Below are 26,204 nucleotides of genomic sequence, written 5' to 3' on the forward strand. Positions count from 1 at the left end.
GTTCTGCTCTCCCCTGCGGCCTACGCTCCCGGGTTCTGCTCTCCCCTGCGGCCTATGCTCCAGGGTTCTGCCCTCCCCTGCGGCCTACGCTCCCGGGTTCTGCCCTCCCCTGCGGCCTACGCTCCCGGGCTAGCCCTCCCCTGCGGCCTACACTCCCTGGTTCCTGCTCCCCTGTGTCTGTGTGTGCGTGCTTGCAGGTTTCTGTGTTGGGGGCAGTTGGGGGATGGTAGCACCAAAACATGGAGTGAATGATGGTGTTGCGTTGCGTCTCGGTGCCGGTGAGCTTGTGTCCCGGGGGATGGGTCCCTCTGTTTCTCACTGCACTCTGTCCTCCCCGCAGGTTTATATATGAATCAGAGCACTTCAACGGCGTGGCGGAACTGCTGGAGATCCTTGGGAGGTGAGAGCTGGCGCTCCGAGGGAAACATCCGGACCCCCCCCCCCCCCCCCCCAACCCGGCCATTGGAAGCCTCCCTGCTGCCTCCATGCGCGCTGGGCAGCGCTTGGCCATGACCTGGTGGTCAGCTTGAGCTCACCTCCCTGGGAGCAGAGTTATACTGCTGAATGTGAAGTGTGGGGGTTCGGAGCAGGGGGTAACATGCTCTGGTGCAGTGGGGTGGGAGCAGTGATGTTCTGAGGGGCTACAGTTTGAGCCATATTCACTTTGCTGGTGTTGAGCTGAGATACTCGCAATATTTCAAGAGCAGGTCACTGGAGTCTGCACATTCTCCCCGTGTCTGCATGGGTTTCCTCCGGGTGCTCCGGCTTCCTCCCACCCCTCCAAAGATGTGCGGGTTAGGTGGATTGGCCATGCTAAATTGCCCCTTAGTGTCCAAAGATATGCAGGTTAGGTGGATTGGCCATGCTAGATTGTCCCTTCGTTTTTTTTTATTCATTCCTGGGACATGGGCGTCGCTGGCTGGGCCCAGCATTTATTGCCCATCCCTTGTTGCCCCTTGGAGGGCAGTTGAGAATCACCACATTGGCTGTGGCTCTGGAGTCACATGTAGGCCAGACCGGGGTAAGGACAGCAGATTTCCTTCCCTAAAGGGAACCAGATGGGTTTTTCCCACAATGGGTCATCAGTAGATTCTTAATTCCAGATATTTTTTTATTGAATCCAAATTCCACCATCTGCGGGATTTGAACCCGGGTCCCCCAGAACATTAGCTGAGCTTCTGGATTACGAGTCCGGTGATAATACCACTGGGCCATGGCCTCCCATGTCGTGTCCAAAGACGCGTAAGTTAGCTGGAATGGCCATGCTAAATTGTTCGTTAGTGTCAGGGGGGGTTAGCAGGGTAAATAGGTGGGGTTACAGGGGTAGGGCCTGGGTGTGGGATTGTTATAGGTGCGGGCTGGATGGACTGAATGGCCCCATTCTGCTCTGTAGGGATTCTGTGAATCTTTTCTGTGATTTCCCTTGCAGCATCATCAATGGCTTTGCCCTTCCGCTCAAAGCTGAACACAAACAGTTCCTGCTCCGTGTCCTGATCCCGCTCCACACGTCACGGACTCTCTCTCTCTTTCACGCACAGGTACGGGGAAAAGACACTGGAGAGAACGGGAGTCTGGTCTGATTTGATTTATTATTGTCACATGTACTGGGATACAGTGAAAAGTATTGTTTCTTGCGCACTATGCAGACAAAGCATACCGTTCATAGAGTACGTAGGGGAGAAAGAAAGGCGAGGGTGCAGAATGTAGTGTTACAGTCATAGCTGGGGTGTAGAGAAAGATCAACTTAATGCAAGGTAGGTCCATTCAAAAGTCTGACAGCAGCAGGGAAGAAGCTGTTCTTGAGTCGGTCAGTACGTGACCTCAGACTTTTGTATCTTTTTCCCCAATGGAAGAAGGTGGAAGAGAGAATGTCCGGGGTGCGTGGGGGTCCTTGATTATGCTGGTTGCCTTTCCCGAGGCAGCGGGAAGTGTAGACAGAGTCAATGGATGGGAGGCTGGTTTGCGTGATGGACTGGGCTACATTCACGAACTTTTGTAGCTCCTTGTGGTCTGGGGCAGAGCAGGAGCCCCATACCAAGCTGTGGTACAACCAGAAAGTATGCTTTCTATGGTGCATCTGTAAAAGTTGGTGAGAGTCGTAGCGGACATGCTGAATTTCCTTGGTATCCTGAGAAAGTAGAGGTGTTGATGGGGTTCCTTTTCTTTGGCCCTTGAGAAGGGGCTTCAGACACGCGGTGTGATGAACAGCGGTACGGGGTTGGTGGTGGGGAGACAATGTGGGTGATGAACTGCCCCTTGGTGGGGGTTGGATCTGAATACGGCCTCCTATTCCTCCTCCTCCCCCCCCCCCCCCTCTAGCTCCAGGCTCCGACCTCTCCCTTCGTCCCACTGGGGGACTCCCTTGGCACCTTTACAAAGGGTTTTGTTCCTACATTCAGCTTGTGTGGCACGGTGGTTGGCACTGCTGCCTCACAGTGCCAGGGAGACCCAGGTTCGATTCCCGGCTCGGGTCACTGTCTGTGTGGAGTCTGCACGTTCTCCCCGTGTCTGCGTGGGTTTCCTCCGGGTGCTCTGGTTTCCTCCCACACTCCAAAGATGTGTCGGTTAGGTGGATTGGCCATGCTAAAATGCCCCTTAGTGTCAAAAGATGTGTCGGTTAGGTGGATTGGCCATGCTAAATTGCCCCTTAGTGTCCAAAGATGTGCAGGTTAGGTGGATTGGCCGTGCTAAATTGCCCCTTAGTGTCCAAAGATGTGCAGGTTGGGTGGATTGGCCATGCTAAATTGCCCCTTAGTGTCAATGGGATTAGCAGGGTAAAGATGTGGTGTTATGGGGATTGGGCCTGGGTGGGATTGTGGTCGGCGCAGGCTCGATGGGCCGAATGGCCTCTTTTTGCACTGTGGGGATTCTGTGGTTCTTGTCATGCCCGGCTCGGTCCTCTGGGGTGGAGGTGGGATGGAGGGTGGGGATAGACCCCCCACACAGCCTGACCAGCCCCCAAGCCTGTCTGTGGGGATGGTGGGGGTAATCCGTGTCGGGGTCTAAACATTGTCTTTGCTCCCAGTTGTATGAATGAACATCTTAATCCAAGCTTCATTTCTCTCTCGCTCTGACAGAGGGCGCTCACTACATGTCAAATGGCTCAGAGAGACAAAGCTCCTGAAATTCTTTCATTCCTTCATGGGATGTGGGTGTCGCTGGCCGGCCCCAACATTGATCCCCCATCCCTAATCGCCCCCTTGAGAAGGTGGTGGGTGAGCCGCCATCTTGAACCCGCTGCAGCCCCCGTGTGGTGTAGGTACACCCACAGTGCTGTTAGAGAGGGAGTTCCAGGATTGTGATTGGACATCAGTCAGTCCCCGTGTGTGGTGTAGGTACACCCACAGTGCTGTTAGGGAGGGAGTTCCAGGATTGTGATTGGACATCAGTCAGTCCCCGTGTGGTGTAGGTACACCCACAGTGCTGTTAGGGAGGGAGTTCCAGGATTGTGATTGGACATCAGTCAGTCCCCGTGTGGCGTAGGTACACCCACAGTGCTGTTAGGGAGGGAGTTCCAGGATTGTGATTGGACATCAGTCAGTCCCCGTGTGGCGTAGGTACACCCACAGTGCTGTTAGGGAGGGAGTTCCAGGATTGTGATTGGACATCAGTCAGTCCCCGTGTGGCGTAGGTACATCCACAGTGCTGTTAGGGAGGGAGTTCCAGGATTGTGATTGGACATCAGTCAGTCCCCGTGTGGCGTAGGTACACCCACAGTGCTGTTAGGGAGGGAGTTCCAGGATTGTGATTGGACATCAGTCAGTCCCCGTGTGGTGTAGGTACACCCACAGCGCTGTTAGGGAGGGAGTTCCAGGATTTTGACCCCAGCCACAGTGAAGGAACAGCCGATATATTTCCAAGTCAGGATGGTGAGTGGCTCGGAGGGGGAACTTGCAGGTGGGGGTGTTCCCCATGTGTCTGCTGCCCCCCCCCTTGTCCTTCTAGGTGGTAGAGGTGGCGGGTTTGGAAGGTGCTGTCGAAGGAGCCTTGGCGAGTGGCTGCGGTGCATCTTGTAGATGGTACACACTGCTGCCACTGTGCGTCGGTGGTGGAGGGAGTGAGTGTTTGTGGTTAGCGTGTCGATCGAGCGGGGCCGCTTTGTCCTGGATTCTCGAGTGTTGTTGGAGCCGCACTCATCCAGGCAAGTGGGATGTCATTGTTATAGACATTACAGTGTCGATGGAGGCCATTCGGCCCCTTGACTGTATGCTAGCTCTCTGTACATCAATCCTTTCCTCCCCCTCGCTCCCACTTGCTGGATAAAAACTTTCTTCCTCACATTCCTCACCTCTTAATCAAAACCTGTAGTCTCTCTCCCCAACCCCCCCCCCCCCCCAACGCACCATCAGCCAATGGGAACAGCGTTTCTTCCCCCCCACCCTGCCAAACCCCCCCTTATCCAATCCTGTTGCCATCTTGTCCACCTCCATCAAATCTCCCCCTCCATCTCCTTCGCTCCAAGGGGAACGACCCCCAGCTTCTCCAACCCCCCTACCCTGGAGCTAAAACCCCCTCGTCCCTGGGAACCGCTCTGGGTAAAACTCCCTCTGCACCCACTGCTGACTCGTGCCTTGTGGTGGAGATACTTTGGGTGAGTTACTCTCCACAGGATTCCCAGTGGACAGGCTTTGGGGGGAGTCAGGAGGTGAGTTACTCTCCACAGGATTCCCAGTGGACAGGCTTTGGGGGGAGTCAGGAGGTGAGTTGCTCTCCGCAGGATTCCCAGTGGACAGGCCTTGGGGGGAGTCAGGAGGTGAGTTACTCTCCGCAGGATTCCCAGTGGACAGGCTTTGGGGGGAGTCAGGAGGTGAGTTACTCTCCGCAGGATTCCCAGTGGACAGGCTTTGGGGGGACGAATCTCCGCAGGATTCCCAGTGGACAGGCTTTGGGAGGAGTCAGGATTTGATTTTGATTTGAATTATTATTGTCACGTGTATTGGGAGACAGTGAAAAGCATTTTTCTTGCGCGCTATACCGACAAAGCATACCATTCATAGAGTACATAGGGGAGAAGGAAAGGAGAGGGCGCAGAATGTAGTGTTACAGTCACAGCTAGGGTGTAGAGAAAGATCAACTTAATGCGAGGTAGGTCCATTCAAAAGTCTGACAGCAGCAGGGAAGAAGCTGTTCTTGAGTCGGTTGGTACGTGACCTCAGACTTTTGTATCTTTTTCCTGATGGAAGAAGGTGGAAGAGAGAATGTCCGGGGTGCGTGGGGTCCTTAATTATGCTGGCTGCTTTTCCCGAGGCAGCGGGAAGTGTAGACAGAGTCAATGGTTGGGAGGCTGTGTTTGCGTGATGGGACTGGGCTACGTTCACGACCCTTTGTAGTTCCTTGCGGTCTTGGGCAGAGCAGGAGCCATACCAAGCTGTGATACAACCAGAAAGGATGCTTTCTATGGTGCATCTGTAAAAGTTGGAGAGAGTCGTAGCGGACATGCCGAATTTTCCCCCTTCTCTGTCCCTCTCCCTCCCCCCCTTCTCTGTCCCGCTCCCTCCCCCCTTCTCTGTCCCTCTCCCTCCCCCCTCCTCTGTCCCTCTCCCTCCCCCCTCTGTCCCTCTCCCTCCCCCCTCCTCTGTCCCTCTCCCTCCCGCCCGCCCTTCTCTGTCCCTCTCCCTCCCCCTCCCCCCATTCTCTGTCCCTCTCCCTCCCCCCTTCTCTGTCCCTCTCCCTCCCCCCCTTCTCTGTCCCTCTCCCTCCCCCCATTCTCTGTCCCTCTCCCCCCTTCTCTGTCCCTCTCCCTCTCCCCCCTTCTCTGTCCCTCTCCCTCCCCCCCTTCTCTGTCCCTCTCCCTCCCCCCCTTCTCTGTCCCTCTCCCTCCCCCCCTTCTCTGTCCCTCTCCCTCCCCCCCTTCTCTGTCCCTCTCCCTCCCCCCCTTCTCTGTCCCTCTCCCTCCCCCCCTTCTCTGTCCCTCTCCCTTCACCCCTTCTCTGTCCCTCTCCCTCCCCCCTTCTCTGTCCCTCTCCCTTCACCCCTTCTCTGTCCCTCTCCCTCCCCCCCTTCTCTGTCCCTCTCCCTTCACCCCTTCTCTGTCCCTCTCCCTCCCCCCCTTCTCTGTCCCTCTCCCTCCCCCCCTTCTCTGTCCCTCTCCCTCCCCCCCTTCTCTGTCCCTCTCCCTCCCCCCCTTCTCTGTCCCTCTCCCTCCCCCCCTTCTCTGTCCCTCTCCCTCCCCCCCTTCTCTGTCCCTCTCCCTCCCCCCCTTCTCTGTCCCTCTCCCTCCCCCCTTCTCTGTCCCTCTCCCTCCCCCCTTCTCTGTCCCTCTCCCTCCCCCTTCTCTGTCCCTCTCCCTCCCCCCTTCTCTGTCCCTCTCCCTCCCCCCTTCTCTGTCCCTCTCCCTCCCCCCTTCTCTGTCCCTCTCCCTCCCCCCTTCTCTGTCCCTCTCCCTCCCCCCTTCTCTGTCCCTCTCCCTCCCCCCTTCTCTGTCCCTCTCCCTCCCCCCTTCTCTGTCCCTCTCCCTCCCCCCTTCTCTGTCCCTCTCCCTCCCCCCTTCTCTGTCCCTCTCCCTCCCCCCTTCTCTGTCCCTCTCCCTCCCCCCTTCTCTGTCCCTCACCCTCCCCCCCTTCTCTGTCCCTCTCCCTCCCTTCTCTGTCCCTCTCCCTCCCCCCCTTCTCTGTCCCTCTCCCTCCCCCTTCTCTGTCCCTCTCCCTCCCCCCTTCTCTGTCCCTCTCCCTCCCCCCTTCTCTGTCCCTCTCCCTCCCCCCTTCTCTGTCCCTCTCCCTCCCCCCTTCTCTGTCCCTCTCCCTCCCCCCTTCTCTGTCCCTCTCCCTCCCCCCTTCTCTGTCCCTCTCCCTCCCCCCTTCTCTGTCCCTCTCCCTCCCCCCTTCTCTGTCCCTCTCCCTCCCCCCTTCTCTGTCCCTCTCCCTCCCCCCTTCTCTGTCCCTCCCCCTCCCCCCTTCTCTGTCCCTCTCCCTCCCCCTCTCTCTCTGTCCCTCCCCCCCTCTCCTCTGTCCCTCCCCCCCTCTCTACCCCTCTCAATATGTCGTTCCCCCCATTACTGTCTGAGCTGACTTGGCTGTGTTGCGCTGGTGGCAGTGATGGGGTTAAACTCAACCCATGACACGGGCGGGAGTGTTGGAAGGACCGAGTGTGGAAAATACACTGGAACGACCGCATCCAAACACTGGGGTCGCCATAGTGACGGTGCCAAACATCAGGAGTGGGTTAATCCATCCCGGATCACTGATATCCCTAAAATAACAAGGCTTTGTCTGCATTTTGCTGATAAGTTTGGTGAGATGGAATATTTAATACAGACAGTGAATCCTTGGGGTGGGGAGTGGGACTCATTTAAAATTCACGCCAGCTGTTAAAACTCAGTGTGAAAAACAGAGATTTTAACACTGGGACTCAGTTTTAAAGTTTATTTATCAGGGTCACACTGGCATCGTGTATTTTAATGAACTATTATTTATTTATTAGTCACAAGTAGGCGTACATTAACACTGCAATGAAGTTACTGTGACAATCCTCTAGTCCCCGCACTCCTGTTCGGGTTACACTGAGGGAGAATTTAGCCCCTAACCAGCACGTCTTTCAGACTGTGGGAGGAAACCGGAGCACCCGGAGGAAACCCACGCAGACACGGGGAGAACGTGCAGACTCCACACAGACAGTGACCCGGGATCGAACCCGGGTCCCTGGAGCTGTGAGGTAACAGTGCTAACCCACTGTGCCACCGTATCACCCTAGTGCGTGTGCAGTGCAGGAAAGGTGAACTGCATCTGCCTGGGATTCCACTAAACACCGTTCCCCAAAGACTTCAACCCCCCACCCTGCCCCGCAACCCACCCGCTCTCAGATCCCGCTGGATAATACAGCCAACCACCCCCCCCTCCGCCCCGCCCCAGTGAGAAGGAGAGAGCGAGAGAGACACACTACTAAATAAATCACTCCCTGGAAGGGCAGCACGGTGGCACAGTGGGTTAGCGCTGCTGCCTCACAGCGCCAGGGACCCGGGTTCGATTCCCGGCTCGGGTCACTGTGCGTGCGGAGTCTGCACATTCTCCTCGTGTCTGCGTGGGTTTCCTCCGGGTGCTCCGGTTTCCTCCCACAGTCTGAAAGACGTGCTGGTTAGGTGCTAAATTCTCCCTCAGTGTAACCCGAACAGGAGTGTGGCGACTAGGGGATTTTCACAGTAACTTCATTGCGGTGTTCATGTAAATCTACTTGTGACACTAATAAATAAATAATAGTTAATTAATATACACTGGGTCACTGACCTTGTTCAATATATAGACTGGGCCCCGTTCTCCAATGCATCTTTTTTCTTTATTCACTTGTGGGACATGCGTGTCGCTGGCTGGGCCCAGCATTTATTGTCCATCCCTAGTTGCCCCTTGGAGGGCAGTTGAGAGTCAACCACATTGGCTGTGGCTCTGGAGTCACATGTAGGCCAGACCGGGGTAAGGACGGCAGATTTCCTTCCCTAAAGGGAACCAGATGGGTTTTTCCCACAATGGGTCATCAGTAGATTCTTAATTCCAGATATTTTTTTATTGAATTCGAATTCCACCATCTGCGGGATTCGAACCCGGGTCCCCCAGAACATTAGCTGAGTTTCTGGATTGATAATCCAGCGATAATACCACTAGGCCACGGCCTACCTATCAGCAGTGATGGATTTCGTGTCCACTTGTCTCCTCCTGCCTCACTCCCTTTTCCCTTCTGATTTTTTTTTTCTCCAGTTGGCTTATTGCATCGTGCAGTTCCTCGAAAAAGACGCGACGTTGACGGAACCGGTAAGTGCACCGCGTCCTGTTCTGCTTTTCGGAGAATCTCGGTACTTGGTAAAACCGCAACGTGCCACCAGGAAGTGTGACGGCATGACTTTCGTTTCCCCTGCTTCCCAAATCTGACAAGATTCCTGTCCCGCCTCGGTGCCAGCTGTTGTTGCAACCTGGGCACCACCACCCAATACTTCCCACTGGCATACCCACGTGGCTACCCGAAATTCTCCGATTAGATTCGATCTATTATCGCCACATGCGTTGGGATGCAGCGAAAAGTATTGTTTCTTGCGTGCCATGCAGACGGGGCATACTGTTCATAGAGTACACAGGGGTGAAAGGAAGGAGAAGGGTGCAGAATGTGGTCGAGAAGATGGTGGGTGAGCCGCCATCTTGAACCGGCTGCCGCCCCGTGTGGTGTAGGTACACCCACAGTGCTGTTAGGGAGGGAGTTCCAGGATTGTGATTGGACATCAGTCAGTCCCCGTGTGGTGTAGGTACACCCACAGTGCTGTTAGGGAGGGAGTTCCAGGATTGTGATTGGACATCAGTCAGTCCCCGTGTGGTGTAGGTACACCCACAGTGCTGTTAGGGAGGGAGTTCCAGGATTGTGATTGGACATCAGTCAGTCCCCGTGTGGTGTAGGTACACCCACAGTGCTGTTAGGGAGGGAGTTCCAGGATTGTGATTGGACATCAGTCAGGCCCCGTGTGGTGTAGGTACACCCACAGTGCTGTTAGGGAGGGAGTTCCAGGATTTTGACCCCAGCCACAGTGAAGGAACGGCCGATATATTTCCAAGTCGGGATGGTGAGTGGCTCGGAGGGGGGAACTTGCAGGTGGTGGTGTTCCCCATGTGTCTGCTGTCCCCCCTTGTCCTTCTAGGTGGTAGAGGTGGCGGGTTTGGAAGGTGCTGTTGAAGGAGCCTTGGCGAGTCGCTGCAGTGCATCTTGTAGATGGTACACACTGCTGCCACTGTGCGTCGGTGGTGGAGGGAGTGAATGTTTGTGGTTAGCGTGTCGATCGAGCGGGGCTGCTTTGTCCTGGATGGTGTCGAGCTTCTCGAGTGTTGTTGGGAGCCGCACTCATCCAGGCAAGTGGAATGTCACTGTTTTGGAGTGACTACAGAGTAGAAAGAGGCGGGATGGCGAGTGGCTCGGAGGGGGAAGTTGCAGGTGGTGGTGTTCCCCATGTGTCTGCTGCCCCCCTCCCCCCCCTTTGTCCTTGCCGATGGTAGAGGTGGCGGGTTAGAAGGTGCTGTTGGAGGATCTTTGGTGAGTTTGTGCGGTGCGTTATGGAGATGGTGCCCACTGCTGCTCCTGAGCCCGAATGTCCCTCCCGACCTCACAGCATGCATCTAACCAACACTATCTTTGTTTTTTGGGCAGGTTCTTCGAGGGTTGCTGAAGTTCTGGCCTAAAACGTGTACACAGAAAGAGGTAAATGTTTTACACACACAGACACAAACACACACACACACACACACACACACACACACACACACACACACACACACACACACACACAGACACACACACACACACTCTCTTCCCCATCCGTGGCAGTCTCATGTGCCGTCTCAGTTCTGGACGGGGGCTGACGGTGCTTCTGGGGAAGGGTGGAGTGTGGGGAGGGGGGTGGGAAGGTGGTCACGGCTCCAGTGCCTTTCCTTTGTTGCTCCTCGAGGCTTTGTAAGATCAGTGCAGGAGGAGGCCATTCAGCCCATCGAGCCTGCACCAGCGACAATCCCACCCAGGTCCTATCCCCGTAACACCACATATTTACCCTGCTAATCCGCCTGACACTAAGGGGCAATTTAGCGCCAATCCATCTAACCCGCACATCTTTGGAGTGTGGGAGGAAACCGGAGCACCCGGAGGAAACCCACGCAGACACGGGGAGAATGTGCAGACTTCACACAGGCAGTGACCTGAGGCGGGATTTGAACCCGGGTCCCTGGCGCTGTGAGGCAGCAGTGCTAACCCACTGTGCCACCCGTCTATCATTTGACGGACGCTTCACAGATGTGACATTCTGCAGCGTGTGGACGATTTGCTCACTGAATTGGAGAACGGTTAGACACATCATTCTCTCCATTTAGTTTGATTTATTATTGTCACGTGTACTGGGACACAGTGAAAAGTATTGTTTCTTGCGCGCTATACAGACAAAGCATACCGTTCATAGAGAAGGAAAGGAGAGGGTGCAGAATGTAGTGTTACAGTCACAGCTAGGGTGTAGAGAAAGATCAGCTTAATGCGAGGTAGGTTCATTCAAAAGTCTGACGGCAGCAGGGAAGAAGCTGTTCTTGAGTCGGTCGGTACGTGACCTCAGACTTTTGTATCTTTTTCCCCGACGGAAGAAGGTGGAAGAGAGAATGTCCGGGGTGCGTGGGGGGTCCTTGATTATGCTGGCTGCTTTTCCCCGAGGCAGCGGGAAGTGTAGACAGAGTCAATGGATGGGAGGCTGGTTTGTGTGATGGGACTGGGCTACATTCACAACGCTTTGTAGTTCCTTGCGGTCGCACGTCCGCACCGTAACGCGAGGGAGCACCCAGACGGAGGATCGAGGCATCCGGGAGTCTGGCGCGATGGCTCCCTTGCGGCAGCGTTCCCAGTCTCACGGGGTGACCCATGGCCGACATGAGCACAGCAAGATCCCACAAAGAGCAATGTGACGATGGCCAGGTCGTCTGCCTTTGGGGTGTTTGATTGAATTGGGGGCGAGAGGGGGGGGGGTTCCAGAGCTTGGGATCTGGGGGTGGAGGGATGGAAATGGGGGAAGCAGAGTTGGGTGAATGGCGGGGAGGGGGCGGGGGTTTCGGATTCAGGGTGAGATTGTGAGGAGACGGGGTCAGATTTTTACGCCCTTTGCTTGACAGAGTTATTTGCTGCAATTAGCAACGGGATTTAACTCATAGACTCGTCGAGGTTTACAGCATGGACACAGGCCCTTCGGCCCAACTTGTCCATGCCGCCCAATGTTTAACCACTAAGCGAGTCCCAATTGCCCGCGTTTGGCCTATATCCCTCTGTACACATCGTACCCATGTAACTGTCTAAAGGCTTTTTAAAAGACAAAATTGTACCCCCCTCTATTACTGCTTCTGGCAGCTCGTTCCAGACACTCACCACCCTCTGTGTGAAAAAATTGCCCCTCTGGCCCTCTTGTCTCTCTCTCCCCTCTCATCTTGAACCTATGCCCTCTAGTTTTAGACTCCCCTACCTTTGGGAAAAGATGTTGACTAGCTGATCTATGCTGAGAGAGGGGTGTTCTGGCGTTGAACCTATCCCACCTCCCTCCATACTGCTCCCTCTCGCCGTATCACCTTCCCCATTTCACCCATTCCCCCCTGCACCAACCCCACTCTCTGCCCCGGCAAGCCCACCCGCCCCTCCCCTGTCTCTCCACCCAGCTCATTCCCCCTTTAGAACCCCACGCCCCCCCCTCACCTATCTCTGCATCCCCAGAGGGTGGCACAGTGGGTTAGCGCTGCTGCCTCACAGCGCCAGGGACCCAGGTTCGATTCCCGGCATGGGTCACTGTCTGTGCGGAGTCTGCACGTTCTCCCCGTGTCTGCGTGGGTTTCTTCCAGTTTCCTCCCACAGTCCGAAAGATGTGTAAGTTAGGTGGATTGGCCATGCTAAATTGCCCCTTAGTGTCCAAAGATGTGTGGGTTAGGTGGATTGGCCATGCTAAATTGCCCCTTAGTGTCCAAAGATGTGCGGGTTAGGTGGATTGGCCATGCTAAATTGCCCCTTAGTGTCCAATGATGTGCGTGTTAGGTGGATTGGCCATGCTAAATTGCCCCTTAGTGTCCAAAGATGTGTGGGTTAGGTGGATTGGCCATGCTAAATTGCCCCTTAGTGTCCAAAGATGTGCGGGTTAGGTGGATTGGCCATGCTAAATTGCCCCTTAGTGTCCAATGATGTGCGGGTTAGGTGGATTGGCCATGCTAAATTGCCCCTGAGTGTCCAAAGATGTGCAGGTTAGGTGGATTGGCCATGCTAAATCCTCCCTCAGTGTTACCCGAACAGGCGCCGGAGTGTGGCGGCGAGGGGATTTTCACAGTAACTTCATTGCGGTGTTAATGTGAGCCGACTTGTGACACTGATAAATAAATTTTAAACTCTGAGGCAGCAAATCCCCTGTGCGAATCTCACTGCTGCTTCTGTCTTCAGGGAGATTAATTCCTCACTGAAACATCAAAGTAGCTGTGAGTAAGAGGAAAGGCTTTGAAATCTGTCCCTTTGATGTTTGGTGATGCTGCCAGATGTTTAAAGCCTTGCCCAGCGCAGGATTACTGATCTGATTACTAATGCATGGAACTGGGCTCAGAATGTCTCACTCTGTCACCCATCAACCGTCCAAACCTCACTCCACCTCAACTCCTAACTGAGGGTCAAAAGCCCCCCGGCTGGTACTGAGGGAGTGCCGCACTGTGGGAGGGTCAGTACTGAGGGAGTGCCGCACTGTGGGAGGGTCAGTACTGAGGGAGTGCCGCACTGTGGGAGGGTCAGTACTGAGGGAATGCCGCACTGTGGGAGGGTCAGTACTGAGGGAGTGCCGCACTGTGGGAGGGTCAGTACTGAGGGAGTGCCGCACTGTGGGAGGGTCAGTACTGAGGGAGTGCCGCACTGTGGGAGGGTCAGTACTGAGGGAGCGCCGCACTGTCAGAGGGTCAGTACTGAGGGAGTGCCGCACTGGCAGAGGGTCAGTGCTGAGGGAGTGCCGCACTGTGGGAGGGTCAGTACTGAGGGAGCGCCGCACTGTGGGAGGGTCAGTACTGAGGGAGCGCCGCACTGTGGGAGGGTCAGTACTGAGGGAGTGCCGCACTGTCAGAGGGTCAGTACTGAGGGAGTGCCGCACTGTGGGAGGGTCAGTGCTGAGGGAGTGCCGCACTGTCAGAGGGTCAGTACTGAGGGAGTGCCGCACTGTCAGAGGGTCGGTACTGAGGGAGTGCCGCACTGTCGGAGGGTCAGTGCTGAGGGAGTGCCGCACTGTCAGAGGGTCAGTGCTGAGGGAGTGCCGCACTGTCAGAGGGTCAGTACTGAGCGAGTGCCGCACTGTCAGAGGGTCAGTACTGAGGGAGTGCTGCACTGTGGGAGGGTCAGTACTGAGGGAGTGCCGCACTGTGAGAGGGTCAGTGCTGAGGGAGTGCCGCACTGTCAGAGGGTCAGTGCTGAGGGAGCGCCGCACTGTGGGAGGGTCAGTGCTGAGGGAGTGCCGCACTGTGGGAGGGTCAGTGCTGAGGGAGTGCCGCACTGTGGGAGGGTCAGTACTGAGGGAGTGCCGCACTGTGCGAGGGTCAGTGCTGAGGGAGTGCCGCACTGTGGGAGGGTCAGTGCTGAGGGAGCGCCGCACTGTGGGAGGGTCAGTGCTGAGGGAGTGCCGCACTGTCGGAGGGTCAGTGCTGAGGGAGCGCCGCACTGTGTGAGGGCCAGTGCTGAGGGAGTGCCGCACTGTGGGAGGGCCAGTGCTGAGGGAGTGCCGCACTGTGGGAGGGCCAGTGCTGAGGGAGCGCCGCACTGTGGGAGGGCCAGTGCTGAGGATGTGCCGCACTGTGGGAGGGCCAGTGCTGAGGGAGTGCCGCACTGTGTGAGGGTCAGTGCTGAGGGAGTGCCGCACTGTCGGAGGGTCAGTGCTGAGGGAGTGCCGCACTGTGGGAGGGGCAGTGCTGAGGGAGTGCCGCATTGTCAGAGGGTCAGTACTGAGGGAGTGCCGCACTGTCAGAGGGTCAGTGCTGAGGGAGTGCCGCATTGTCAGAGGGTCAGTGCTGAGGGAGTGCCGCACTGTGGGAGGGCCAGTGCTGAGGGAGTGCCGCACTGTGGGAGGGCCAGTGCTGAGGGAGTGCCGCACTGTGGGAGGGCCAGTGCTGAGGGACTGCCGCACTGTGGGAGGGCCAGTGCTGAGGGAGTGCCGCACTGTCAGAGGGTCAGTGTTGAGGGAGTGCCGCACTGTCGGAGGGTCAGTACTGAGGGAGTGCTGCACTGTCGGAGAGTCAGTGCTGTGGGAGTGCCGCACTGTGGGAGGGGCAGTGCAGAGGGACTGCTGCACTGTCGGAGGGTCAGTGCTGAGGGAGTGCCGCACTGTGGGAGGGGCAGTGCAGAGGGAGTGCCGCACTGTCGGAGGGTCAGTACTGAGGGAGTGCCGCACTGTCGGAGGGTCAGTACTGAGGGAGTGCCGCATTGTCAGAGGGTCAGTGCTGAGGGAGTGCCGCAATGTCTGAGGGTCAGTACTGAGGGACTGCTGCACTGTCGGAGGGTCAGTGCTGTGGGATCAGCAGGTTGGTAAATGGAATCTCCGCTGGCAAACATTGGGATCAGAATGTCTCATGGCTTATCGAATGGACACAACAACTAATTGCATTGCTGTAGCATCTTCAGCTCGGTGGAAGTTCCCAAGACTCTGCGCAAGGAGTGTTTGTGAAACAGAAGTTGACCCCCCCTCGCCACATAAGTAGCTATGGGGGACTGGTGACCAACATTCCCGTCAGGAGAAGCCAGTTGTAAGTAGGAGGAGCAACTGAGGGAGGTTCAGAAATGTTTAGAGAGAGAGTTCCAGAGATTGGGACCCCCGGGTGGCTGAAGGAATAGTCGCCAACGGTTGTCCGAGTCGACCAAACGCGTTTTCTCAGCATCTTGCAAGGAATTGCAGAGATAGGCCAGCAAGCGACAATGGAGATCGATTGTGGGACCTTTTGTAATTGGGAGTTTTGAGGTATCCGGGGACCATTGTAGGCCGCAGGGGTGATGGGTGGCTGGGCCGAAGGACAGGACAAGCAGACCTGTGGGTGATCTGAACATTGGGGGTGCGGGAGAGGGGGGGGGCACGGTGTGAGTCAAGCCAGAAAGGATCGTTAATTCCCCCTAACAGTGAGGGGGAACTCAGTTCAGGCCGGTGGGGTGTGGGGTCCTGCCTCCGACAGTGACCGAGGAGCGACTGAGTGACTCGGGGGTGTTGCGGGGTGGGTACTGGGGAGGGGCGGGGGGATGGCGAAGATTGTGGCTTCTGCCTTTCCCGTGTTTCGATGTGGGGAGATTTCTGCTCGCCCAGTACGGGATGTCGGTCAACAGTCGGAGTTCGGCTTCAGCTGTACCAAGGCCCTGGTTAGGCCGCACCCGGATTTACTGTGAGCAGCTCTGGGCCCCACACCGCCGGAAGGACGTACTGACCTCGGAGGGAGCGCAGTGTAGATTTACAGAATCGTGGACTCCCTGCAGTGCAGAAGGAGGCCATTCGGCCCATCGAGCCTGCACCGACAACAATTCCACCCAGGCCCTTTCCCTGTATCTATAGTTGACTGTAAAACATTGAATGTATTCAAGAGGCGGCTGGATATAGCACTTGGGGCGAACGGGGTCAAAGGTTATGGGGAGAAAGCAGGATGAGGCTATTGAGTTGGATGATCAGCCATGATGGTGATGAATGGGGGAGCAGGCTCGAAGGGCCGAATGGCCTCCTCCTGCTCCTATCCTCTCTGTTTCTATATAACCCCATGTATTTACCCTGCTAATCCCCTTGACACTAAGGGACAATTTAGCATGGCCAATCCACCTAACCTGCATATCTTTGGACACTAAGGGGTAATTTAGCATGGCCAATCCACCTAACCTGCACATCTTTGGACACTAAGGGACAATTTAGCATGGCCAATCCACCTAACCTGCACATCTTTGGACACTAAGGGACAATTTAGCATGGCCAATCCACCTAACCTGCACATCTTTGGACACTAAGGGGCAATTTAGCATGGCCAATCCACCTAACCTGCACATCTTTGGACACTAAGGGGTAATTTAGCATGGCCAATCCACCTAACCTGCACATCTTTGGACACTAAGGGACAATTTAGCATGGCCAATCCACCTAACCTGCATATCTTTGGACACTAAGGGGCAATTTAGCATGGCCAATCCACCTAACTTACACATCTTTGGACACTAAGGGGTAATTTAGCACGGCCAATCCCCCTAAGCAGCACGTCTTTCAGAATGTGGGAGGAAACCGGAGCACCCAGAGGGAACCCACGCAGACACGGGGGGAACGTGCACACTCCACACAGATCCAAGGCCGGAATTGAACCCGGGTCCCTGGCAGCTGTGAGGCAGCAGTGCTAATTTTCACAGTAACTTCACTGCAGTGTTAATGTAAGCCTACTTGCGACACTAATAAGTAAACTGAAAAAGGAAGGGGTTGAGGTTCGGTCCGTTGGTGGGGGGGGGAGTACAATCTGCTACCAGAGATCCTGTGGCGATGGATGGAGGAGTCAGACTGGGAAGAGGGGATTGCAGCGACGGAGGAGAGTCAATAAAGGACGGTAGAGTGGCCATCGTCGACAGACGGGCTGAGGAGACGATGGTTTGTGATGGTCTCAATCGAGTTGCTATAGGAAGCTATAGTCCATGCTGGTTACTGTAGGAAGGATGTTATTAAACTGGAAAGGATGCAAAAATAGATTTACAAGGATGATACCGGGACTAAAAGGTTTGAATTATGAGAGACTGGATAGAAGGTAGAAGCAGGAGGAGGCCATTCGGCCCCTCAAGCCTGCTCCGCCATACATGCACTCCCCTCTTTCCAGTCTGACCCCTCCACCCATCGCCACAGAATCTGCCATTCATTTTGATCATGGCTGATCATCGAATTCAATATCCTGATCTCCCCCCCCCCCCCCCCCCCCGCCTTCCCCCCCCATATCCCTCGATCCCTTTCGCCCCAAGAGCGATATCTAATTTCTTCCTGAAATCACACGACATTTTGGCCTCAACTACTTTCTGTGGGAGTGAATTCCACCGCTCTCCGGGTGAAGAAATTTCTCCTCACCTCAGTCCTAAAAGGTTTACCCCCTTATCCTCAAACTGTGACCCCCTAGTTCTGGACTCCCCCCACCATCGGGAACATTCTTTCTGAATCTACCCTGTCGAACCCTGTTAGAATTTTATAAGTTTCGATGAGATCCCCTCTCATTCTTCTAAACTCCAGTGAATATAATCCTAACCGACTTAGTCTCTCCTCATATGACAGACCTCCCATCCCAGGAATCAGCCTGGTAAACCTTCGCTGCGCTCCCTCTATAACAAGGACATCCTTCCTCAGATAAGGAGACCAAAACTGCACACAATACTCCAGGTGTGGCCTCACCAACACCCTGCACAGTTGCAGCAAAACATCCCTATCCCGATACTCCAATCCTCTCGCTATGAAGGCCAACACACCATTTGCCTTCTTTACTGCCTGTTGTACCTGCGCGCTTACTCTCAGCGACAGATGCACGAGGACTCCAAGGTCTCGCTGAGTATCCGCCTCTCTCTCAAGTTACACCCATCCAAGCAATAATTTGTCTTCCTATTATTGCTACCAAAGTGGATAACCTCACATTTATCCACATTATATTGCATCTGCCATGCACATACCCACACACTCAGCCTGGGATTTTTCCCTGGAGCGTTGGAGGATGAGGGATGACCTTATAGAGGTTGATAAAATCATGAGGGGCAGAGATGAGGTGAATAGACTAAGGTCTTTTCCCCAGGGTAGGGGGAGTCAAAAACTAGAGGGCGTAGGTTTAAGGTGAGAGGGGAAAGGGGACCGGAGGGGCAACTCTTCCGCACAGAGGGCGATGTGAGTGTGGAATAAGCTGCCAGAGAGGGTGGTAGGGGCGGGTACAGTTACAACATTGAAAAGACATTTGGACGGGTACATGGATGGGAAAGGTTTAGAGGGATATGGGCCAAGCACGGGCAAATTTCACTCATGTCCTTTAGGGAAGGAAATCTGCCCCCTTACCCCGGTCTGGCCTACATGTGACTCCAGAGCCACAGCCAATGTGGTTGACTCTCAACTGCCCTCCAAGGACAACCAGGAGGATTGGGAACAAATAGGGATGGGCAATAAATGTTGGGTCCAGCCAACGACCCCCATGTCCCACGAATGAATTTAAAAACCAAAATGGGATTAGTTCAGTTTGGGGAACCTGGTCAGCATGGGGTAGTTGGGCCGAAGGGCCTGTCTCCATGCTGTCTATCTCTATGACTCTAAGAGGGTGAGATTTGTGACTGTTTTTCAACTGAGGGGGTGCGGTGGATGTAGGGATACTGAGTCAGGGACCCTAAATTGCAAAATGTCACAAATATATATATTCCAAACAAATTGTGGGACTCTGTTCGCAAGGTGAGCTAAATCCTCTGTCTGTGCGTCCTTCACTGAAGATTGGCAGGGAAGCCAATTGCCGCTGACTCACAATTTCCACTCTTACCCGTGTGAGCACTTATTCCGACGTTTAATGCCATAATTACCCCCGGATTAGGTTGAGTAGTTGTTCGCGTCCCACTCGCCCGCAGACACTAATCCTAGCTCGGAGCTGTGATCTAGGCAGGCGGAAAAAGTTTGGGAGGCTGTTTTCGGAATTCCTGACCTCGGCCGACCCTCTCGCCTTGCCCACTGGGGCAACTCCCTGCCAACGGGGACTAGCTAAGCCCGGGGACTAGCTAAGCCCAGGGACGTGCCGTGTCCCGGTAGGGCACCCAACAAACTGGTGAGGCGATGCATTTTGGAAGGTCTAACACAGATGGGGAATGTACATTAACTGGCAGAACCCTTAAGAGTATTGATAGGCAGAGGGATCTGGGTGTACAGGTACACAGGTCACTGAAAGTGGCAACGCAGGTGGAGAAGGTTGTCAAGAAGGCATACGGCATGCTTGCCTTCATCGGCCCTCCAAGCCTGCGCCAACCATGCTATTCGACTGAACTAAACCCCCTAGCCTCCCGCAGACTGTATACCTCTATTCCTATTCTATTTATGTATTTGTCCAGACACCCCTTAAAAGTCACTATCGTATCTGCTTCCACTACCTCCTCCAGCAGCGAGTTCCAGGCACCCACCACCCTCTGTGTAAAAAACTTGCCTCGTACATCTCCTTTAAACCTTGCCCCTCGCACCTTAAACCTGTGCCCCCGAGTTATTGACTCTTCCACCCTGGGGAAAAAGCTTCTGACTATCCACTCTGTCCATGCCTCTCATAATCTTGTAGACTTCTATCCGGTCGCCCCTCAACCTCCGTCGCTCCAGCGAGAATAAACCAAGTTTCTCCAACCTCTTCTCGTAGCATTTAAAAATTGGCAAGTCATGTTGCAGCTTTATAGCACTTTAGTTAGGCCGCACTTGGAATCCACCTAACCTGCACATCTTTTGGACTGTGGGAGGAAACCGGAGCACCCGGAGGAAACTCAGGCAGACACGAGGAGAATGTGCAGACTCCGCACAGACAGTGACCCGAGGCCGGGAATCGAACCCAGGTCCCTCGCGTTGTGAGGTAGTGGTGCTAACCCACTGTGGTACCGTTATGGGGATAGGACGGGGGTAAGATGCTCTGTCAGAGAGCCAGTACAGGCTTGATGGGCCGACTGGTCTCCTGTGAGGATGCGATGATCTTGGTCTGAAATTACTCCGAGAGACTTTAAAAAGCAAATTACCTGGAGGAAGAAGAGGAAATAGATCGGTTGGAGACTTGGGCAGAGAGATGGCAGATGGAGTTTAATACAGACAAGTGTGAGGTGATGTATTTTGGAAGGTCTAATACAGATAGGAAATATACAGTAGATGGCAGAACCCTTAAGAGTATTGATAGGCAGAGGGATCTGGGTGTACAGGTACACAGGTCACTGAAAGTGGCAACGCAGGTGGAGAAGGTAGTCAAGAAGGCATACGGCATGCTTGCCTTCATCGGACGGGGCATTGAGTTTAGAAATTGGCAAGTCATGTTGCAGCTTTATGGAACCTTAGTTAGGCCGCACTTGGAACATAGTGTTCAATTCTGGTCGCCAGATCACCAGAAGGATGTGGAGGCTTTGGAGAGGGTACAGAAAAGATTTACCAGGATGTTGCCTGGTATGGAGGGCATTAGCTATGAGGAGAGGTTGGAGAAACTTGGTTTGTTCTCACTGGAGGTTGAGGGGCAACCTGATAGAAGTCTACAAGATTATGAGCGACATGGACAGGGTGGATAGTCAGAAGCTTTTTCCCCCAGGGTGGAAGAGTGAATTACTAGGGGGCACAGGTTTAAGGTGCGAGGGGCAAGGTTTAAAGGAGATGTACGAAGCAAGTTTTTTTTACACAGAGGGTGGTGGGTGCCTGGAACTCGCTGCCGGGGGAGGGAGTGGAAGCGGATATGATAGTGAGTTTAAAGGGGCATCTTGAAAAATACATGAATGGGATGGGAATAAAGGGATATGGTCCCCGGAAGGGTCAGGGGTTTTAGTTAAGTCGGACAGCATGGTCGGTGCAGGCTTGGAGGGCCGAAGGGCCTGTTCCTGTGCTGTAATTTTCTTTGTTCTAATTTGAAGCAGCTCCGAATGAAGGTTGTGCAGAAGGTCTTTAGATTGAGAGAGCGGGAAGGGTTGATGTGGAAATAACCTAAAGATTGGAAGATGTGAAACAAAATGTTAAATCACACACACAGATAAAGTTGACAGACGGAAATGATAAAATCTATGCTACGAATAACGCAGGAATGGTTAAAAATGAATTTCTACTCTTGCTAGAGTGGGTGGCACAATGATTGGCACCCCGCTGCCTCACAGCTCCAGGGACCCGGGTTCAATTACCAGCTCCGGTCACTGTGTGGAGTCTGCACATTCTCCCCGTGTCTGCGTGGGTTTCCTCCGGGTGCTCCGGTTTCCCCCCACAGTCCGAAAGACGTGCTGGTTAGATGATAAATTCTCCCTCAGTGTTACCCAAACAGGAGTGTGGCGACTAGGGGATTTTCACAGTAACTTCATCGCAGTGTTAATGTAAACCGACTTGCAACACTAATAAATAAACTTTAAACTTGGGTAAACCAAATGAGTTTGGAGCACGGCCTCCGATGTGCCGTGGAGGGTTGGGGGGGGGGGTTCTGTTAACAGGACCCATGCCAGTTGGTGAGGTCAAAACCAACTTTTCTTCACAACGTCTACTGTCTTGTTCAGGCTTTCAACTCTCCTCTCGCGCCCAGTGTCCCAGGCATCCCCTGTTCATGTGCTCTTTGACTAACGCATCGACCAGGCGGGTAAACTAACTCACCGATAGTATAGGGGGGTACAATTTTGTCTTTTAAAAAGCGTTTAGACAGTTACATGGGTAAGATAGAGGGATATGGGCCAAACGCGGGCAATTGGGACTAGCTTAGGGGGTTTTAAAAAAAGGGGGCGGCATGGACAAGGTGGGCCGAAGGGCCTATCTCCATGCCGTAAACTTCTATGACTCTCTGAAAGTTCCCCAAAACGTTCAAAGGAATCCCCTACTTGTACAGTATGACTCGCAGGGTGAATACGTTGGGGTCACGGGGATAGGGGCCTGGGTGTGATTGTTGTCGGTTGCAGACTCGATGGGCCGAATGGCCCCTTTCTTCGCCCACGGAGAAGGCGGAAGGGCCCATTAAATACCCGTGCTGGGGTGGGGGGAAAGGGGGGGTGATTAGGAAAACAAAGCCGGGGTTTGGGGGGCGAGGGGGGAATTCTTCCATGACCCGCTGTTCCGTGGTAGTGACTGAGGCAACTTCTCCCAGAATGCTCACCTGCCGCCTCTGTTGGAAGAGATGAGGAGAATTAATTTATTTATTTTTGCACGCAGCGCGTTGTCGTGATCTGGAAGGGGCGGCAGAAGTAGGTTCAATAGGAACTTGCAAGGCAAGGGCGGCGGGATTGGATAGACACTTGGAAAGGAAACAAATCTGCGGAGTTCTGGGGTAAGAGCAGGGTGGGCCAGAACCCTTTCGAAGGGCCAGCCGCCACGACGGGCTGAATGGCCATCTTGCTGCTCCTTGCACACTGGGGGAAGGGGCAGATGTTCGGCGGTACAAGGGGGATGTAAGAGCCAAGCGGCGGCGGACCTGTGGTGATTTCCATCTGAGCTTTTCCAAACGAGTGGGAGAAAATAACGGGACTTAAGGGAAAGGGATCTCCAGGGGTTGATGGTTACGGTACGCAAAGAGGCAGATGAGGAAATGGCAGCCATAGATTGAGGAATTGCGCCTCGGAATGGGAATTGACAAATATCGCTCCCTTGCCAAAGAGAGGGAGGCTCTAACCCGAGGGAGGATCTAACCCGAGGGAGGATCTGACCCGAGGGAGGTTCTGACCCGAGGGAGGCCCTGACCTGAGGGAGGCTCTGACCCGAGGGAGGATCTGACCCGAGGGAGGATCTAACCCGAGGGAGGCTCTGACCCGAGGGAGGCTCTGACCCGAGGGAGGTTCTGACCCGAGGGAGGCTCTGACCCGAGGGAGGCTCTGACCCGAGGGAGGCTCTGACCCGAGGGAGGCTCTGACCCGAGGGAGGCTCTGACCCGAGGGAGGCTCTGACCCGAGGGAGGCTCTGACCCGAGGGAGGCTCTGACCCGAGGGGGTGCAGAGCTGCCCACTCAGCAGAGGTGACAGGGACCAGTTAGCGAGGAGTATCGATCGGGTCGTCAGGGCCAGGCTTCTGACGTGTTTGTTCCTGTCTCTCTTGAATGGAGCTAAATTAGAGAATCATAGAATCCCTACAGTGCAGAAAGAGGCCATTCGGCCCATCGAGTCTGCACCGACCACAATCTCACCCAGGCCCTATCCCCATAACCCCATGCATTTACCCCAACTAGTCAAGCTGACCAAGGGGCAATTTAGCACGGCCAATCCACCTAACCTACAAATCTTTGGAGTGTGGGAGGAAACCGGAGCACCCGGAGGAAACCCACGCAGACATGGGGAGAACGTGCAGACTCCACACAGACGGTGACCCAAGCCGGGAATCGAACCCGGGTCCCTGATGCTGTGAGGCCACAGTGCTAACCCGCTGTGCCACCCCAATTATTTGAGGAATCACAGAATCCCTGCAATGTAGAAGGAGGCCGTTTGGCCCATCTGACAGAGCGTCCACCAGGCCCTATCGTCCTATCCTCTGACAGAGCGTTCCACCAGGCCCTATCGTCCTATCCTCTGACAGAGCATTCCACCAGGCCCTATCACCCATAGCCCCACACATTAACTCCCTTTATCCCACTGACCTGCACATCTTGGGACACTGAGGGGTGTTCAAAACGCCAGCGAGGTTTGATAGGATGGATGCAGAGAAGCAATTTCCTCTTCACCAGAGCGAGAGGGTGGGTGGCGGGGGGGAGGATCCTTATAATTAGACCCTGACCATTCGGGGGGGGCTGGGGAGGGGGAGTTTTTTCATCGCATGACAGAAAGCTGTCACAAGTGAGGCTTCCTTTGAGCGATATCTAATTTCTTCCTGAAATCACACAACGTTTTGGCCTCAACTACTTTCTGTGGGAGTGAATTCCACCACTCTCTGGGTGAAGAAATTTCTCCTCACCTCAGTCCTAAAAGGTTTACCCCCTTATCCTCAAACTATGACCCCCCCCCCGCCCCTGCTAGTTCTGGACTCCCCCCACCATCGGGAACATGTAAACCTTGGGGTGGCACGGTAGCACAGTGGGTTAGCACTGCTGCCTCACAGCGCCAGGGACCCGGGTTCGATTCCCGGCTCGGGTGACTGTGTGGAGACTGCACGTTCTCCCCGTGTCTGCGTGGGTTTCCCCCGGGTGCTCCGGTTTCCTCCCACAGCCCAAAGATGTGCTGGTTAGGTGGATTGGCCCTGCTAAATTGTCCCTGGGGATTAGTGTCAGGGGATTAGCGGGGTAAATATGTGGGGTTACGGGGATGGGGCCTGGGTAGGATTGTGGTTGGTGCAGACTCGATGGGCCAAATGGCCTCCTTCTGCACTGCAGGGATTCGATGCTTCTTTCTGAATCTACCCTGTCTAACCCTGTTAGAATTTTATAAGTTTCTATGAGATCCCCTCACTCTTCCAAACTCCAGTGAATATAATCCTAACCCACTTAGTCTCTCCTCATGTGACAGAACGTTAACGCAGTTGGCATTGAAGATCAACTGTGCATGGGGGGAATCTTATTGAAACTTACAGGACACAGCGAGGCCTGGATAGAGTGGACGTGGAGAGGATGTGTCCACTGGCAGCAAAAACTAGAACCAGAGGGCACAGCCTCAGGCTAAAGGGACGCTCCTTTAAAACAGAGATGAGGAGGAATTTCTTCAGCCAGAGAGTGGTGAATCTGTGGAACTCTTTGCCGCAGAAGGCTGTGGAGGCCGGGTCATTGAGTGTCTTTAAGACAGAGATAGATAGGTTCTTGATTAATAAGGGGATCGGGGGTTATGGGGAAAAGGCAGGAGAATGGGGATGAGAAAAATATCAGCCATGATTGAATGGCGGAGCAGACTCGATGGGCCGAGTGGCCTCATTCTGCTCCTATGTCTGATGGACCTGATTGGCATGATGGGACGCAGTGGGCTGAATGACGTCCCCCTGACTCAGTGCCGATGTCCGGCAGCGCGGGGGTGCTCTGGGGAGGGGTGGGACGGGGACGGGGTGCGCGGAGAGGATTGTGTGGGTTTTATGCCTGTGCAGGTTGGTGAAGTGACGGAGGGTTATAGTTTCAGAGGGGAGTGGCAGGGCTGGATGGAGGGGGTGGGGACTGCACGGCGGTGTGGTTGCAGGATGAGTGTACGGGGGGGTAAAATGGATGAAGGGTTGGAGGGAAGCGGGCGGCCGGGAGTTACGGAGCGTTCCCCGGAGTGGGGAGAGAGGCCCCTTCCGTTGCGAGTGAGGGTGAGCTGGAGAGACAGGTTTGGAAACGGTGGTTCGCTGGGCCCTTGGGCCGCTGCTGTCCGCTCTGAAATCTGTCCCCCGTGAAACCATCCGACTGAATCTACCACCGCCTTCACATGGCATTCCTTCCACTGACACGACACGGTCTTCACACTTCTCCTGTGTTTCCTCCCCTCCCCGTGCCCTCCCACAGGTGATGTTCCTGGGTGAACTCGAGGAGATCTTGGATGTGATAGAACCCTCCCAGTTTCTCAAGATTCAGGAGGCCCTCTTCAAGCGGATAGCGAAATGCATCTCCAGTCCTCACTTCCAGGTCCGTGTCTGTCCTTCGGGCTGTCCCTCCCTCCCTGTCGCTCTCTCTCTCCCTCTCTCCCCCTGTCGCTCTCTCTCTCTCCCTGTCGCTCTCTCTCTCTCCCCCTGTCGTTCTCTCTCTCTCCCTGTCGCTCTCTCTCTCTCTCTTTCCCCCTGTCGCTCTCTCTCTCTCCCTGTCGCTCTCTCTCTCCCCACCATCGCCCGCGCTCTCTCTCTCTCTCTCTCCCTGTCGCTCTCTCTCTCTCTCTCCCTGTCGCTCGCTCTCTCTCTCTCTCCCTGTCCGCGCTCTCTCTCTCTCTCCCTGTCGCGCTCTCTCTCTCTCTCCCTGTCGCTCTCTCTCTTCTCTCTCCCTGTCGCTCTCTCTCTCTCTCTCCCTGTCGCTCTCTCTCTCTCTCCCCTGTCGCTCTCTCTCTCTCTCTCCCTGTCGCTCTCTCTCTCTCTCTCCCTGTCGCTCTCTCTCTTCTCTCTCTCTCTCTCTCTCTCTCTCTCTCTCCCTGTCGCTCTCTCTCTCTCT

The 26,204-nt window shown here is 54.8% G+C and overlaps 1 protein-coding gene across 1 annotated transcript; it reads left to right on the plus strand.

Moving 5' to 3' along the window:
• Positions 1-223: 223 nt before the first annotated feature.
• Positions 224-25,691, plus strand: LOC144490264 (serine/threonine-protein phosphatase 2A 56 kDa regulatory subunit epsilon isoform-like; the record flags this gene model as incomplete). The annotated part of the gene is made up of 5 exons (XM_078208044.1): positions 224-400; positions 1,430-1,538; positions 8,685-8,738; positions 10,114-10,164; positions 25,572-25,691. Coding segments are annotated over exons 1-5 (486 nt in total), but the record flags the coding sequence as incomplete, so codon positions are not given.
• Between the last annotated feature and the right edge of the window lie 513 nt (positions 25,692-26,204).

The sequence above is a fragment of the Mustelus asterias genome, unplaced genomic scaffold (assembly GCF_964213995.1).
Source record: "Mustelus asterias unplaced genomic scaffold, sMusAst1.hap1.1 HAP1_SCAFFOLD_3085, whole genome shotgun sequence".
Lineage (NCBI taxonomy): Eukaryota > Metazoa > Chordata > Chondrichthyes > Carcharhiniformes > Triakidae > Mustelus > Mustelus asterias.